Here is a 13416-nt window from a genome sequence, read left to right on the forward strand (position 1 = left end):
ACCAAGTCTGAACCAAACATAGACGTCTATGTTTGGGCCAAATCAATGCCGGTCGATACCAGACAAAATCTGAACCAACGTCCATGGACATGGAATGCAAGGCCAGTCCGGATTGCACCAAAAAAGATATCCAGTCCGGACAGAGCAACAACAACAAAAAGACATCCAGTCTGGACAGAGCAACAACAACAAAAAGACATCCAGTCCGGACAGAGCAACAACAACAAAAAGACATCCAGTCCGGACAGAGCAACAACAACAAAAAGACATCCAGTCCGGACAGAGCAACAACAACAAAAAAGACATCCAGTCCGGACAGAGCAACAACAACAAAAAGACATCCAGTCGGACAGAGCAACAACAACAAAAAGACATCCAGTCGGACAGAGCAACAACAACAAAAGAGCAACAACAACAAAAAAAAGACATCCAGTCCGGACAGAGCAACAACAACAAAAAAAGACATCCAGTCCGGACAGAGCAACAACAACAAAAAGACATCCAGTCCGGACAGAGCAACAACAACAAAAAGACATCCAGTCCGGACAGAGCAACAACAACAAAAAGACATCCAGTCCGGACAGAGCAACAACAACAAAAAGACATCCAGTCCGGACAGAGCAACAACAACAAAAAGACATCCAGTCCGGACAGAGCAACAACAACAAAAAGACATCCAGTCTGGACAGAGCAACAACAACAAAAAGACATCCAGTCTGGACAGAGCAACAACAACAAAAAGACATCCAGTCTGGACAGAGCAACAACAACAAAAAGACATCCAGTCCGGACAGAGCAACAACAACAAAAAGACATCCAGTCTGGACAGAGCAACAACAACAAAAAGACATCCAGTCCGGACAGAGCAACAACAACAAAAAGACATCCAGTCCGGACAGAGCAACAACAACATCCAAAAAGACATCCAGTCGGACAGAGCAACAACAACAAAAAAAGACATCCAGTCCAGGACAGAGCAACAACAACAAAAAGACATCCAGTCCGGACAGAGCAACAACAACAAAAAAAGACATCCAGTCCGGACAGAGCAACAACAACAAAAAGACATCCAGTCTGGACAGAGGACAGAGCAACAACAACAAAAAGACATCCAGTCCGGACAGAGCAACAACAACAAAAAGACATCCAGTCCGGACAGAGCAACAACAACAAAAAGACATCCAGTCCGGACAGAGCAACAACAACAAAAAGACATCCAGTCCGGACAGAGCAACAACAACAAAAAGACACATCCAGTCCAGGACAGAGCAACAACAACAAAAAGACATCCAGTCCGGACAGAGCAACAACAACAAAAAGACATCCAACAACAACAAAAAGACATCCAGTCCGGACAGAGCAACAACAACAAAAAGACATCCAGTCCGGACAGAGCAACAACAACAACAAAAAGACATCCAGTCCGGACAGAGCAACAACAACAAAAAGACATCCAGTCCGGACAGAGCAACAACAAAAAAGACATCCAGTCTGGACAGAGCAACAACAACAAAAAGACATCCAGTCCGGACAGAGCAACAACAACAAAAGACATCCAGTCCGGACAGAGCAACAGCAACAACAAAAAGACATCCAGTCTGGACAGAGACAGACATCCAGCAACAACAACAAAAAAGACATCCAGTCTGGACAGAGCAACAACAACAAAAAGACATCCAGTCCAGTCTGGACAGAGCAACAACAACAAAAAGACATCCAGTCTGGACAGAGCAACAACAACAAAAAGACATCCAGTCTGGACAGAGCAACAACAACAAAAAGACATCCAGTCCGGACAGAGCAACAACAACAAAAAGACATCCAGTCCGGACAGAGCAACAACAACAAAAAGACATCCAGTCCGGACAAAAACAGAGCAACAAAAAGACATCCAGTCTGGACAGAGCAACAACAACAAAAAGACATCCAGCAAGCAACAACAACAAAAAGACATCCAGTCCGGACAGAGCAACAACAACAAAAAGACATCCAGTCCGGACAGAGCAACAACAACAAAAAGACATCCAGTCCGGACAGAGCAACAACAACAAAAAGACATCCAGTCCGGACAGAGCAACAACAAAAAGACATCCAGTCTGGACAGAGCAACAACAACAAAAAGACATCCAGTCCGGACAGAGCAACAACAACAAAAAGACATCCAGTCTGGACAGAGCAACAACAACAAAAAGACATCCAGTCTGGACAGAGCAACAACAACAAAAAGACATCCAGTCTGGACAGAGCAACAACAACAAAAAGACATCCAGTATGGACAGAGCAACAACAACATCCAAAAGACATCCAGTCTGGACAGAGCAACAACAACAAAAAGACATCCAGTCTGGACAGAGCAACAACAACAAAAAGACATCCAGTCTGGACAGAGCAACAACAACAAAAAGACATCCAGTCTGGACAGAGCAACAACAACAAAAAGACATCCAGTCTGGACAGAGCAACAACAACAAAAAGACATCCAGTCTGGACAGAGCAACAACAACAAAAAGACATCCAGTCTGGACAGAGCAACAACAACAAAAAGACCTCCAGTCTGGACAGAGCAACAACAACAAAAAGACCTCCAGTCTGGACAGAACAACAACAACAAAAAGACATCCAGTATGGACAGAGCAACAACAACAAAAAGACATCCAGTCCGGACAGAGCAACAACAACAAAAAGACATCCAGTCCGGACAGAGCAACAACAACAACAACAACAAAAAAGACATCCAGTCCGGACAGAGCAACAACAACAAAAAGACATCCAGTCTGGACAGAGCAACAACAACAAAAAGACATCCAGTCAGGACAGAGCAACAACAACAAAAAGACATCCAGTCTGGACAGAGCAACAACAACAAAAAGACATCCAGTCTGGACAGAGCAACAACAACAAAAAGACATCCAGTCTGGACAGAGCAACAACAACAAAAAGACCTCCAGTCCGGACAGAGCAACAACAACAAAAAGACCTCCAGTCTGGACAGAGCAACAACAACAAAAAGACCTCCAGTCTGGACAGAGCAACAACAACAAAAAGACCTCCAGTCCGGACAGAGCAACAACAACAAAAAGACCTCCAGTCTGGACAGAGCAACAACAACAAAAAGACATCCAGTCCGGACAGAGCAACAACAACAAAAAGACATCCAGTCCGGACAGAGCAACAACAACAAAAAGACATCCAGTCCGGACAGAGCAACAACAACAAAAAGACCTCCAGTCCGGACAGAGCAGCAACAACAAAAAGACCTCCAGTAGACGTCGGTGTCGGTCTGTGTTTACTGAGGTGTAGCCGATCGCGTCCATTCGCTTATTTGCCGCTTACATGCGGTAATAATAAAAAGTGGTGTAATAGCCTACAGTTTTCTTGACATTTTGTTTTAATTATTGTGAATGGGTTGTTTTACCCTGGCTATATCTGCTACATGATTCATGTTAGATTATTTTGTGGACGGAATGTTGGTAGCGCGTCGCAGCGATGCTTCTCTCCAACAGAGAGACAAGCTGGGAATAAACAATCAAAATATTTTGCACCCCTGCCTTTGACAAAGTGGGAGCTGCTTATCACAGGGCGGCATCAGCGCTCACCTAAAAAGCCCATATGCCACTGTTTAAGAGAAATTGACATTGTTTTTGGGCAGAATTATGTGAGATTTAATGTGTTGTTGGAGGTGCATGTTTATCAATTTAGTTCAGAAAATGATACCCTCGTCAATGTGCCGCCACAGGCCACAGCCTAAATCTGCCAAATGAGCGGGCTGGCACCGTGTATTCCCAGTCATGTGAAATCCATAGATTTATTTCAATTGACTGATTTCCTTATATGAACTGTAACTCAGTGAAATCTTCAAAATTGAGGCATGTTGCATTTTATATTTTTCTTCAGTATGGTTACACAGTACCTACTAACTAATATAATTACCATATAAATACATAGTTTAGGTGCAATCAAATTGGGAAATTGGTCTGATTCAACCAACAGATGTGTGTGCTGAAGTTTACTAGATTTTAAGCTGTGAAACTCAGAAACAAATGTACTTTATGATTAAAACTTCATCATCATCTCTGTCTCAGAGGGTGATTCCTTCCACTGTAGAGTGGGGTTCTGTGGTCACTGTTCACCCATGATTACAGCACAATCAGTGGAAAAGAAAAGTTGACTGTACAAATCTGTTTGCAAGATGCTCAGCTCAGAGCCCAGCCAGGTCTGTTACTGCAGCAGCAGACTAAATCTTCCCCAGTCTCCGTCCCAGTCCAAGTCCCAGTCTCAGTCCCAGTCCAAGTACCAGTCCCAGTCCTAGTCCAAGTACCAGTCTCAGTCTAAGTCCCAGTCCAAGTACCAGTCCCAGTCCAAGTACCAGTCCCAGTCCAAGTACCAGTCTCAGTCTCAGTCCAAGTCCCAGTCCAAGTACCAGTCTCAGTCTAAGTCCCAGTCCCAGTCCCAGTCCAAGTACCAGTCCCAGTCCAAGTACCAGTCCCAGTCTCAGCCTCAGTTCCAGTCCAAGTACCAGTCCCAGTCCAAGTACCAGTCTCAGTCCAAGTACCAGTCCTAGTCCAAAGTACCAGTCCCAGTCCCATTCCAAGTACCAGTCTCAGTCCAAGTACCAGTCCTAGTCCAAAGTACCAGTCTCAGTCCCAGTCCAAGTACCAGTCCCAGTCTCAGTCTCAGTTCCAGTCCAAGTACCAGTCCCAGTCCCAGGCTAAGTCCCAGTCCCAGTCCCAGTCCAAGTACCAGTCCCAGTCTCAGTCCAAGTAACAGTCTCAGTCCCAGTTCCAGTACCAGTCCCAGTCCCAGTCCCAGTCCTAGTCCAAGTACCAGTCCCAGTCTCAGTCCATGTACCAGTCCTAGTCCAAGTCCCAGTCTCAGTCCCAGTCCAAGTACCAGTCTCAGTCCCAGTCCAAGTACCAGTCTCAGTCCCAGTTCCAGTCCCAGTACCAGTCCCCGTCCAAGTACCAGTCTAAGCCCCAGTCCCAGTCCAAGTACCAGTCCCAGTACCAGTCCTAGTCCAAGTACCAGTCTCAGTCCCAGTCCCAGTCCCAGTACTAGTCCAAGTTCCAGTCTCAGTCCCAGTCCCAGTACTAGTCCAAGTACCAGTCTCAGTCCCAGTCCAAGTACCAGTACCAGTCCCAGTCCCAGTCTCAGTCCCAGTACCAGTCCTAGTCCAAGTCTCAGTCTAAGTCCCAGTCCAAGTACCAGTCCCAGTCTCAGGCCCAGGTATACTTTGCTCTGCTCTGGTGCGTGCCAAGAGACACGGTCCAGATGGGTATGACAAAAGACAAAAGGAACACCTATGTGAGAATGCTGTTCATTGACTACAGCTCAGCGTTCAACACCATAGTGCCCTCCATATAATCACTAAGCTAAGGAACCTGGGATTATATTTGATTTGATTAGGATCTCTTTTAGTCCTCATTTGGACTGTTCTTCCAAGAGTTCTTAAAATACAATTTATAATATGATCATATTTTCACTTATAACACACTGTTACAAACAGACATAATACACTGACATGTTGACCAGATAAATACTCTAACAGTCTAAAAAGTATTATTCTTCATCTACCATAGTCCAGCACAGCTTTCCTATGTATTATATTTAAATGGTTTTAAAGTATTGTTTGAATTTATATATTGAAAAGTTTCTTGTTTGCTCAGATGAATTATTCAATTTTTTTATTGCTCTAAATCGAAATGTTATTTAGCCTTCTCTTTTCTGTCTAGATAACACATAGATGGTGGACAATCTATTCCTAGTGTCACGACTTCTACCGAAGTCGTTGCCTCTCCTTGTTCGGGCGGTGCTCGGCGGTCGACGTCACCGGTCTTCCAGCCATCCATTTTTCATTTTCCATTGGTTTTGTCTTGTCTTCCCACACACCTGTTTTCAATCCCATTCATAACCGGTTGTGTATTTAACCCTCTGTTTCCCCTCATGTCTTTGTCAGAGATTGTTTATTGTCAGTATTGTGTTTATTGTATAGGTGCGCGACGGGTCCTCGTACCCATGTTTGTTTATATTCTATTCTTAGTGTTATGGAGCATGTTACTAGGACATTATTAAAAGACTCAATTTTACACTCCGTTTGACTCTCCTGCGCCTGACTTCCCTGCCACCTATACACATGTATATTATGAAATAAAATAAGCATGTATTTATTTAATATCTTGTTGACTGATGACCAACCAAGAGCATTGAGCATGACTACAACCGAATAACCATATATCCACCTTAAAACAATCCTTGCTGCTTTGTTCTGTTCAATCTGCAGCCTCTAAATTGAACTTGTGGATGCATTTCCCCAGACCACAGAACAGTAGATTACCTGACTCCCTATTAATGCTTGGGTTGTTTACTTAAGAATCTTTCCCGGTAAATATTTAGCTATCCATCTGATCATGCATGCAGTTTTAATATTTTGTTTTACATAGATGAGTTGTTTGAGACGAACATGATAAGCAGTTGTCTAGCTGCACTCCTAGTAGTTTGGTTTCTGCCACTTCCTAAGTTTGTACTCCCCCCATACTTAATTGTATCCCATGCTGTGTTGGCCTTTTCCTAGTGGAACAGACCAACATAACTTTGGTTTTCTTAGTGTTTAAAACAAGTTTGTTCCAGCAAACCCACTCCTTGATATTTTCCAAATCTACTTGTACAGCTTGCTGTACGTGTTGAACCGATTGGAGAAAGAGGACCGAGCATGCCCCCATTCTCAGCGACAGGGCTGCAGTGGAGCAGGTTGAGAGCTTCAAGTTCCTTGGTGTTCACATCACCAACAAACTAACATGGTCCAAGCACACCAAGAGAGGGCACGACAAAACCTATTCCACCTCGGGAGACTGAAAAGATTTGACATGGGTCTTCAAATCCTCAAAAGGTTCTACAGATGCACCATCGAGAGCATCCTGACTGGTTGTATCACTGCCTGGTACGGCAACTACTCGGCCTCCGACCGCAAGGCACTACATAGGGTAGTGTGTACGGCCCAGTACATCACTGGAGCCAAACTTCCTGCCATCCAGTACCTCTATACCAGGCGGTGTCAGGAGGAAGGCCCTAAAAATTTTCAAAGACTCAAGCCACCCTAGTCATAGACTGTTCTCTCTGCTACCGCATGGCAAGCGGTACCGGAGCACCAAGTCTAGGTCCAAGAAGCTTCTAAACAGCTTCTACCCCCAAGCCATAAAACTCCTGAACACCTATTCAAATAGCTACCCAAATTATTTGCATTGCCCCCCCCCCCCCTTATTCACCGCTGCTACTCTCTGTTGTTATCTCCTATGCATAGTCACTTTAATAAATCTACCTACATGTATATATTACCTCAACTAACTGGTGTCCCCACACATTGACCTTGTATTGGTAACCCCCTGTACATAGTCTTACAAGTGTTATTTTACTGCTGCTCTTTAATTACTTGTTACTTTTATTTCTTATTCTTATCCGTATAACTGCATTGTTGGTTAGGGGCTCGTAAGTAAGCGTTTCAATGTAATACCTGTTGTATTCGGCACATTTGACTAATACAAATTGATTTTATTTTATTGTCTTGCTGTATAAATTGTAGTATCATCTGAAAATGTAGTGGTTTGAGTTTCAGATAAGGCATAAGGAAGGTTGTTGGTATATATTAAGTAAAGAAGTGGACCAAGGCAGCTGCCCTGTGGTATTCCACAGTTTAAAGCATGAGGGGAAGAAAATTAACCATTGAAATACAGTGGGGAGAACAAGTATTTGATACTACTTACAAAGCATGTAGAGGTCTGTAATTTTTATCACAGATACACTTCAACTGTACAACGGAATCTAAAACAAAAATCCAGAAAATCACATTGTATGATTTTTAAGTAATTCATTTGCATTTTATTGCATGACATAAGTATTTGATCACCTACCAACCAGTAAGAATTCTGTCTCTCACATATCTGTTAGTTTTTCTTTAAGAGGCCCTCCTGTTCTCCACTCATTACCTGTATTAAATGCACCTGTTTGAACTCGTTACCTGTATAAAAGACACCTGTCCACACACTCAATGAAAATATATTTTGGATTTTAGATTCTTCAAAGTAGAGACCCTTTGCCTTGATGACAGCTTTGCACACTCTTGGCATTGAGTAGGTGTGTCCAAACTTTTGACTGGTGGTATACAGAAGACAGCCCTATTTGGTCAAAGACCAAGTCCATATTATGGCAAGAACAGCTCATATAAGCAAAGAGAAACAACAGTTCATCATTACTTTAAAACATGAAGGTCAGTCAATCCATACAATTTCAAGAACTTTGTGCAGTCGCAAAAACCATCAAGAAGTGCTATGATGAAACTGGCACTCATGAGGACTGCCACAGGACAGGAAGACCCAAAGTTACCTCTGCTACAGAGGATAAGTTCCTTAGAGTTTACCATCCTCAGAATTTTCACTTGTCTTTGTGAGACGCAGAGTAGGTGAAAGGATGATCTCCGCATGTGTGGTTCCCACCGTGAAACATGAGCTGTGATGGTGTGGAGGTGCTTATCTGGTGACACTGTCTGTGATTTATTTAGAATTCAAGGCACACTTAACCAGTATGGCTACAACAGCAGCGATATGCCATCAAATCTGGTCTGCGCTTGGGCCTCCCGGGTGGCGCAGTGGTTAAGGGCGCTGTACTGCAGCGCCAGCTGTGCCATCAGACTCCCTGGGTACGCGCCCAGGCTCTGTAGTAACCGGCCGCGACCGGGAGGTCCGTGGGGCGACGCACAATTAGCCTAGCGTCGCCCGGGTTAGGGAGGGCTTGGTCGGTAAGGGGTGTCCTTGTCTCATTGCGCACCAGCGACTCCTGTAGCGGGCTGGGCGCAGTGTGCGCTAGCCAAAGTGGCCAGGTGCACGGTGTTTCCTCCAGCGCATTGGTGCGGCTGGCTTCCGGGTTGGATGCGCACTGTGTTAAGAAGCAGTGCGGCTTGGTTGGGTTGTGTATCGGAGGACGCATGACTTTCAACCTTTGTCTCTCCCGAGCCCGTACGGGAGTTGTAGCTACTACAACAATTGGATACCATGAAATTGGGGAGAAAAAGGGGTAAAATTCAACAAAACAAAAAAACAAAAAATCTGGTTTGCGCTTAGAGGGACTATCATTTGCTTTCAACAGGACAATGATCCAACACATATCCAGGCTCGAGGGTGCCAGGCTGCTTTTCATTACGCACACCTGTCACCATGATTACGGGCAGCTGCACAATATTGGACTCACCTGGACTCCATTACTTTGTGGATTACCCCCTCTATATTTGTCTGCTCTTCAGTTTGTTCCCTGTGTCAGCATTGATGATGTTATCTTTCTCCTGTCCAGATGCTGTCCCTGTTCTGTTTCATGTCTGTGTTTCATTAAATGTTCACTCCCTGTACCTGCTTCTCATCTCCAGCGTTGATCCTCACAGTAAGGGGCAGTGGGTAGCGTAGTAGTTAGAGCGTTGGGCCAGTAAGCGAAAGATTGCTACATTGAATCCCCGAGCTGACAAAGTAAAAATCTGTCGTTCTGCTCCTGAACAAGGCCATCATTATAAATATGAATGCGTTCTTAACTGACGTGCCTAGTTAAATATATATATATTTTTAAAGTACATTAAAAAAAGCAAGGGCTATTTGACCAAGAAGGAGAGTTATTGAGTGCTGCATCCAGTGACCTGGCCTCCACATTCACCTGACCTCAACCCAATCGAGATGGTTTGAGATGATTTGGACCACAGAGTGAAGGAAAAGCAGCAAACAAGTGCTAAGCATATGTGGGAACTCCTTCAAGACTGTTGGAAAAGCATTTCCAGGTGAAGCTCGTTGAGAGAATGCCAAGAGAGTGCAAGGCTATCAAGGCAAAGGGTGGCTACTTTATAGAATCTAAAATATATTTGGATTTGTTTAACACTTCTCTGGTTACTACATGATTCCATATGTGTTATTTCATAGTTTGATGTCTTCAGAAAATTGTAAAAATAAAGAAAAACCATTGAGTAGGTGTGTCCAAATGTTTGTCTGGTACTGTACATAGTAATTCAATCAATCACCTAACCTAACCTAACCTAACCTACATGTACATAAAGTGCATTCGGAAAGTATTTAGTGTTATTGCGTGTAGATTTAATCTTTAGATTATACTGTAAGACTGTAACAAAATGTAGAAAAAGTCAATGGGTCTGAATACTTTCCGAATACAATGTATTACCTCAATCAATCACCCCAACTACCTCATACCCAAGTACACTGACTTGGTACCGGTACTCCTTAAATATAGCCTTGTTATTGTTATTTTATTGAGTTACTATTTTCTTTGTATCTATTTGCTCATTTTCTTACTTTTTAACCACATTGTTGGGAAAAAGCTTGTAAGCATTTCACGGTAAAGTGTACACTTGTATTCGGTGCATGTGTCAAATAAAATGTGATTTGATTTTGTGAGCTGGAGACAAACAGGTGAGAGTGGTGTGTGCAGGGTATGTGTGTGTATACTGTTGGACAGGTCATAGTGACTGAACAGTGCCTGGGTAATTCAGGAAACCGCCGGCTACTTTTGAAACCAATGCTCTCCATTCATCTTCCATGTTCTCTGTGCCTTATCCCCTGTCCTCTGTGCCCTGTCTCCTGTCTGACAATGTAACATAATGTTCTCCAGTCCTGCTCCTGGAAAGGAGGCATCTGTTCCAGCCCAACAACCAGACGATGTAGATGATTTTTTTCTATTAATGGTTTGATCATTAGTTGATAAGGTGTGTTATTGCTGGCCTGGAACAAAGTCCTGCACATCTTGTGAGTCTCCAAGACTAGGATCCAAGAACACTCGTGTAACACAAGCCAGGGGTTCCAAAACAGTTTTCTTATTGAGCCCCATCAAGTAGATAAAACCATCCATGTTTCTAGCCACAACTCAATTGGGATCTACCAGTGGGTCCCAACTCTCCACTTAGTAACATGTATTATAATAGGTAGGTTGGCTTTGTTCTTACCTGGTGCGGCTTCTTCCTCTGTGGCTCTCTTTGCCTTGCCAGTCTGTCTTTGCGTCTCTGTGAGCTCCTGTTCTTTAGCCGGCTCATCCTGGGACTCCTCTCCATGTAGGGCCTCCATTCCTCCATCCATCCCTCTCTCCTCCACAGCCTGGCCTATAGAGACTATGCCTCCTGCGCTCTCCCCTCCTCTTAGCAGTAGCACACAGCATAGGGCCAGCAGAACCAAACACACCACTGCAGTATGACCCCCCATCCTCCCTACTCTACAGTACCTACCTCAATGTTCCACAAAATACTTCTAGCTCAGTATTCCGATCAAGTATTCCACCACAGTATTCTACTTCAGAATTAAAGTTATTGCTAAAGTTCCAGCTCAGAATGCTACTCAGAAATTCTACCTCAGTGTTCTAAATCAGTATTCTACAAAATAATTCTACCTCACCAAAACACCTCACTGTTCTGTCTCAGTATTCTACTCCAGTGTTCCACACCTTCACTCTAGTGAGGAATATTCTGGAGCTCCACGCGCACTGCAAGCCACAGCCAAACCCACTCACTCAAAGCATGAGGCAGGGCTGAACACAGAGAGGAGGGAGGGAGGAAAAGAAGCCCCAAAACAATGGCTGAGGGAGACAGAGAAAGAATCACCTTCACCTGGCTGATGAGTTGGAACAGGTGCCCAGATCAAAAGGAGATCTCAGCACAGATTGAGCAGAGCAGCTCACTGGAGAAGCCAGGAGAGGGAAGGCAGAATCCAGGCTGGCTCTATATATTTGAAAATAGAGCTTAGTCCTGTAGCAGAGTGCTTCTACCAGCTCTTCCCTCCGCAGACTGCTCTTCCCTCCGCAGACTGCCACAGACAGGCACGAATGGAAAGGCTCCCAGGACGCTGGATTCCAGAGGAGGAGAGGGGGAGGGGAAAAGAGTGGAAAGAGGGTGGGGGAGGACAGAATGTGTGTGTGCTGACAATACTGAACCCCACAACATCTGTGGACTCATGGAGTGGACTTAGTTCAAAGCAATTTAAAACAATAAAGAACATATTCCACCTCAAACTGGATTTCGTTTTTTAGGAATGTCCCGCTCTCCTTACCATCCAGATTTCAGGGGAACTGTAGCATTCTTTCCTTACGATGTAGCTTAGCAAAGTCTCCCATTAGTTTGAAGGAAAACTAATTCCCAGCCAAGAACACACACACACACACACACACACACACACACACACACACACACACACACACACACACACACACACACACACACACACACACACACACACACACACACACACACACACACACACACACACACACACACACACACACACACACACACACACACACACAAGGAATAACTATTTGAGCAGATGACAAAAGTTTGCCCTTTTCGGGGCTTTGTGTTTTCTTTGCTCTGCCCTGTCTGTGGCCTCCCCCAGAGAAGTAGTCTCCACTCCAGTACCTCGGGTTAACTGAGACGAAGGAATTGGAAAACAAACTGAATTGGAAAAAGATATGCAGCTACTGGAAGAAGCTTAAATGGAAATGTGTTTTTCAGCACTACATTATGGTGCTGCAAACAGAAACAGACAGCCTAATAATTCAGAAGAAAAGAAAACTGTGGGGGAAAAAAATCTGATTCTAAGCAGGATTGTTTAGATGGTGAGTAGTAGTAGTAGTATCTCTTGAGATTTGTCCAAAAGGGCTTATTTTTTAAATGTGTTTAGAGTTATAACTCACAAATCAAATTATAAGCATCTGGTTGGAAATGACTCAAAGTGAGTAAGAGGGTTTTGGTTTTGTCCAAAGTACTCTGATTCAAGTCTGTCTTCCCGTACGCATCACAGATTGACCTTTTTTATAGAGAGACAGTAGTTTTTCCATGACACACATTTTATAACCAACAAGCTGTGATGTTGGGGGATAAGGGTAGGTCAAACATTGTGTGTGTGTGTGTGTGTGTGTGTGTGTGTGTGTGTGTGTGTGTGTGTGTGTGTGTGTGTGTGTGTGTGTGTGTGTGTGTGTGTGTGTGTGTGTGTGTGTGTGTGTGTGTGTGTGTGTGTGTGTGTGTGTGTGTGTGTGTGTGCGTGCGTGCGTGCGTGCGTGCGTGCGTGCATGGATGGATGGTGTCCTACTACAGTAGCATGTTTGAATAAACCATCTCATCTCTGCCATTTTTATACACACCCTTACACACACAGAAACCTCCCTGCTTGATGATGTAATTCACTTGGCTATGGAATTATAATGGCGACAGAACTACATGAGTTTGTGTTTGGAATTTTGTTGTCACACATTGAGATTCATGGTTGCAAGTAGCTTCGCAAATGTGTAATTTAATTTTGAAGCTGCCCACGACAGTAGTTTGGTCATCATGTGAAACATAATGGTACATTTCAGAGGAACTCCAGACCAGCCATTGCATTGACAGCCGCTATTGCG

General features: G+C 44.0%; 1 protein-coding gene across 1 annotated transcript in view; it reads right to left on the minus strand.

The window, feature by feature from the left end:
- The window catches only part of LOC124034934 (inactive carboxypeptidase-like protein X2), a 30552-nt gene extending 18703 nt beyond the window's left edge, over window positions 1-11849 (minus strand). The window contains exon 1 of the mRNA XM_046348328.1: window positions 10979-11849. Within this exon, the coding sequence (XP_046204284.1) occupies window positions 10979-11231 (253 nt within the window). The 5' untranslated portion in view covers window positions 11232-11849. The remainder of the gene's footprint in view (window positions 1-10978) is intronic.
- Between the last annotated feature and the right edge of the window lie 1567 nt (window positions 11850-13416).

This window comes from Oncorhynchus gorbuscha, linkage group LG05, assembly GCF_021184085.1.
Source record: "Oncorhynchus gorbuscha isolate QuinsamMale2020 ecotype Even-year linkage group LG05, OgorEven_v1.0, whole genome shotgun sequence".
NCBI classification, from domain to species: Eukaryota; Metazoa; Chordata; class Actinopteri; order Salmoniformes; family Salmonidae; genus Oncorhynchus; species Oncorhynchus gorbuscha.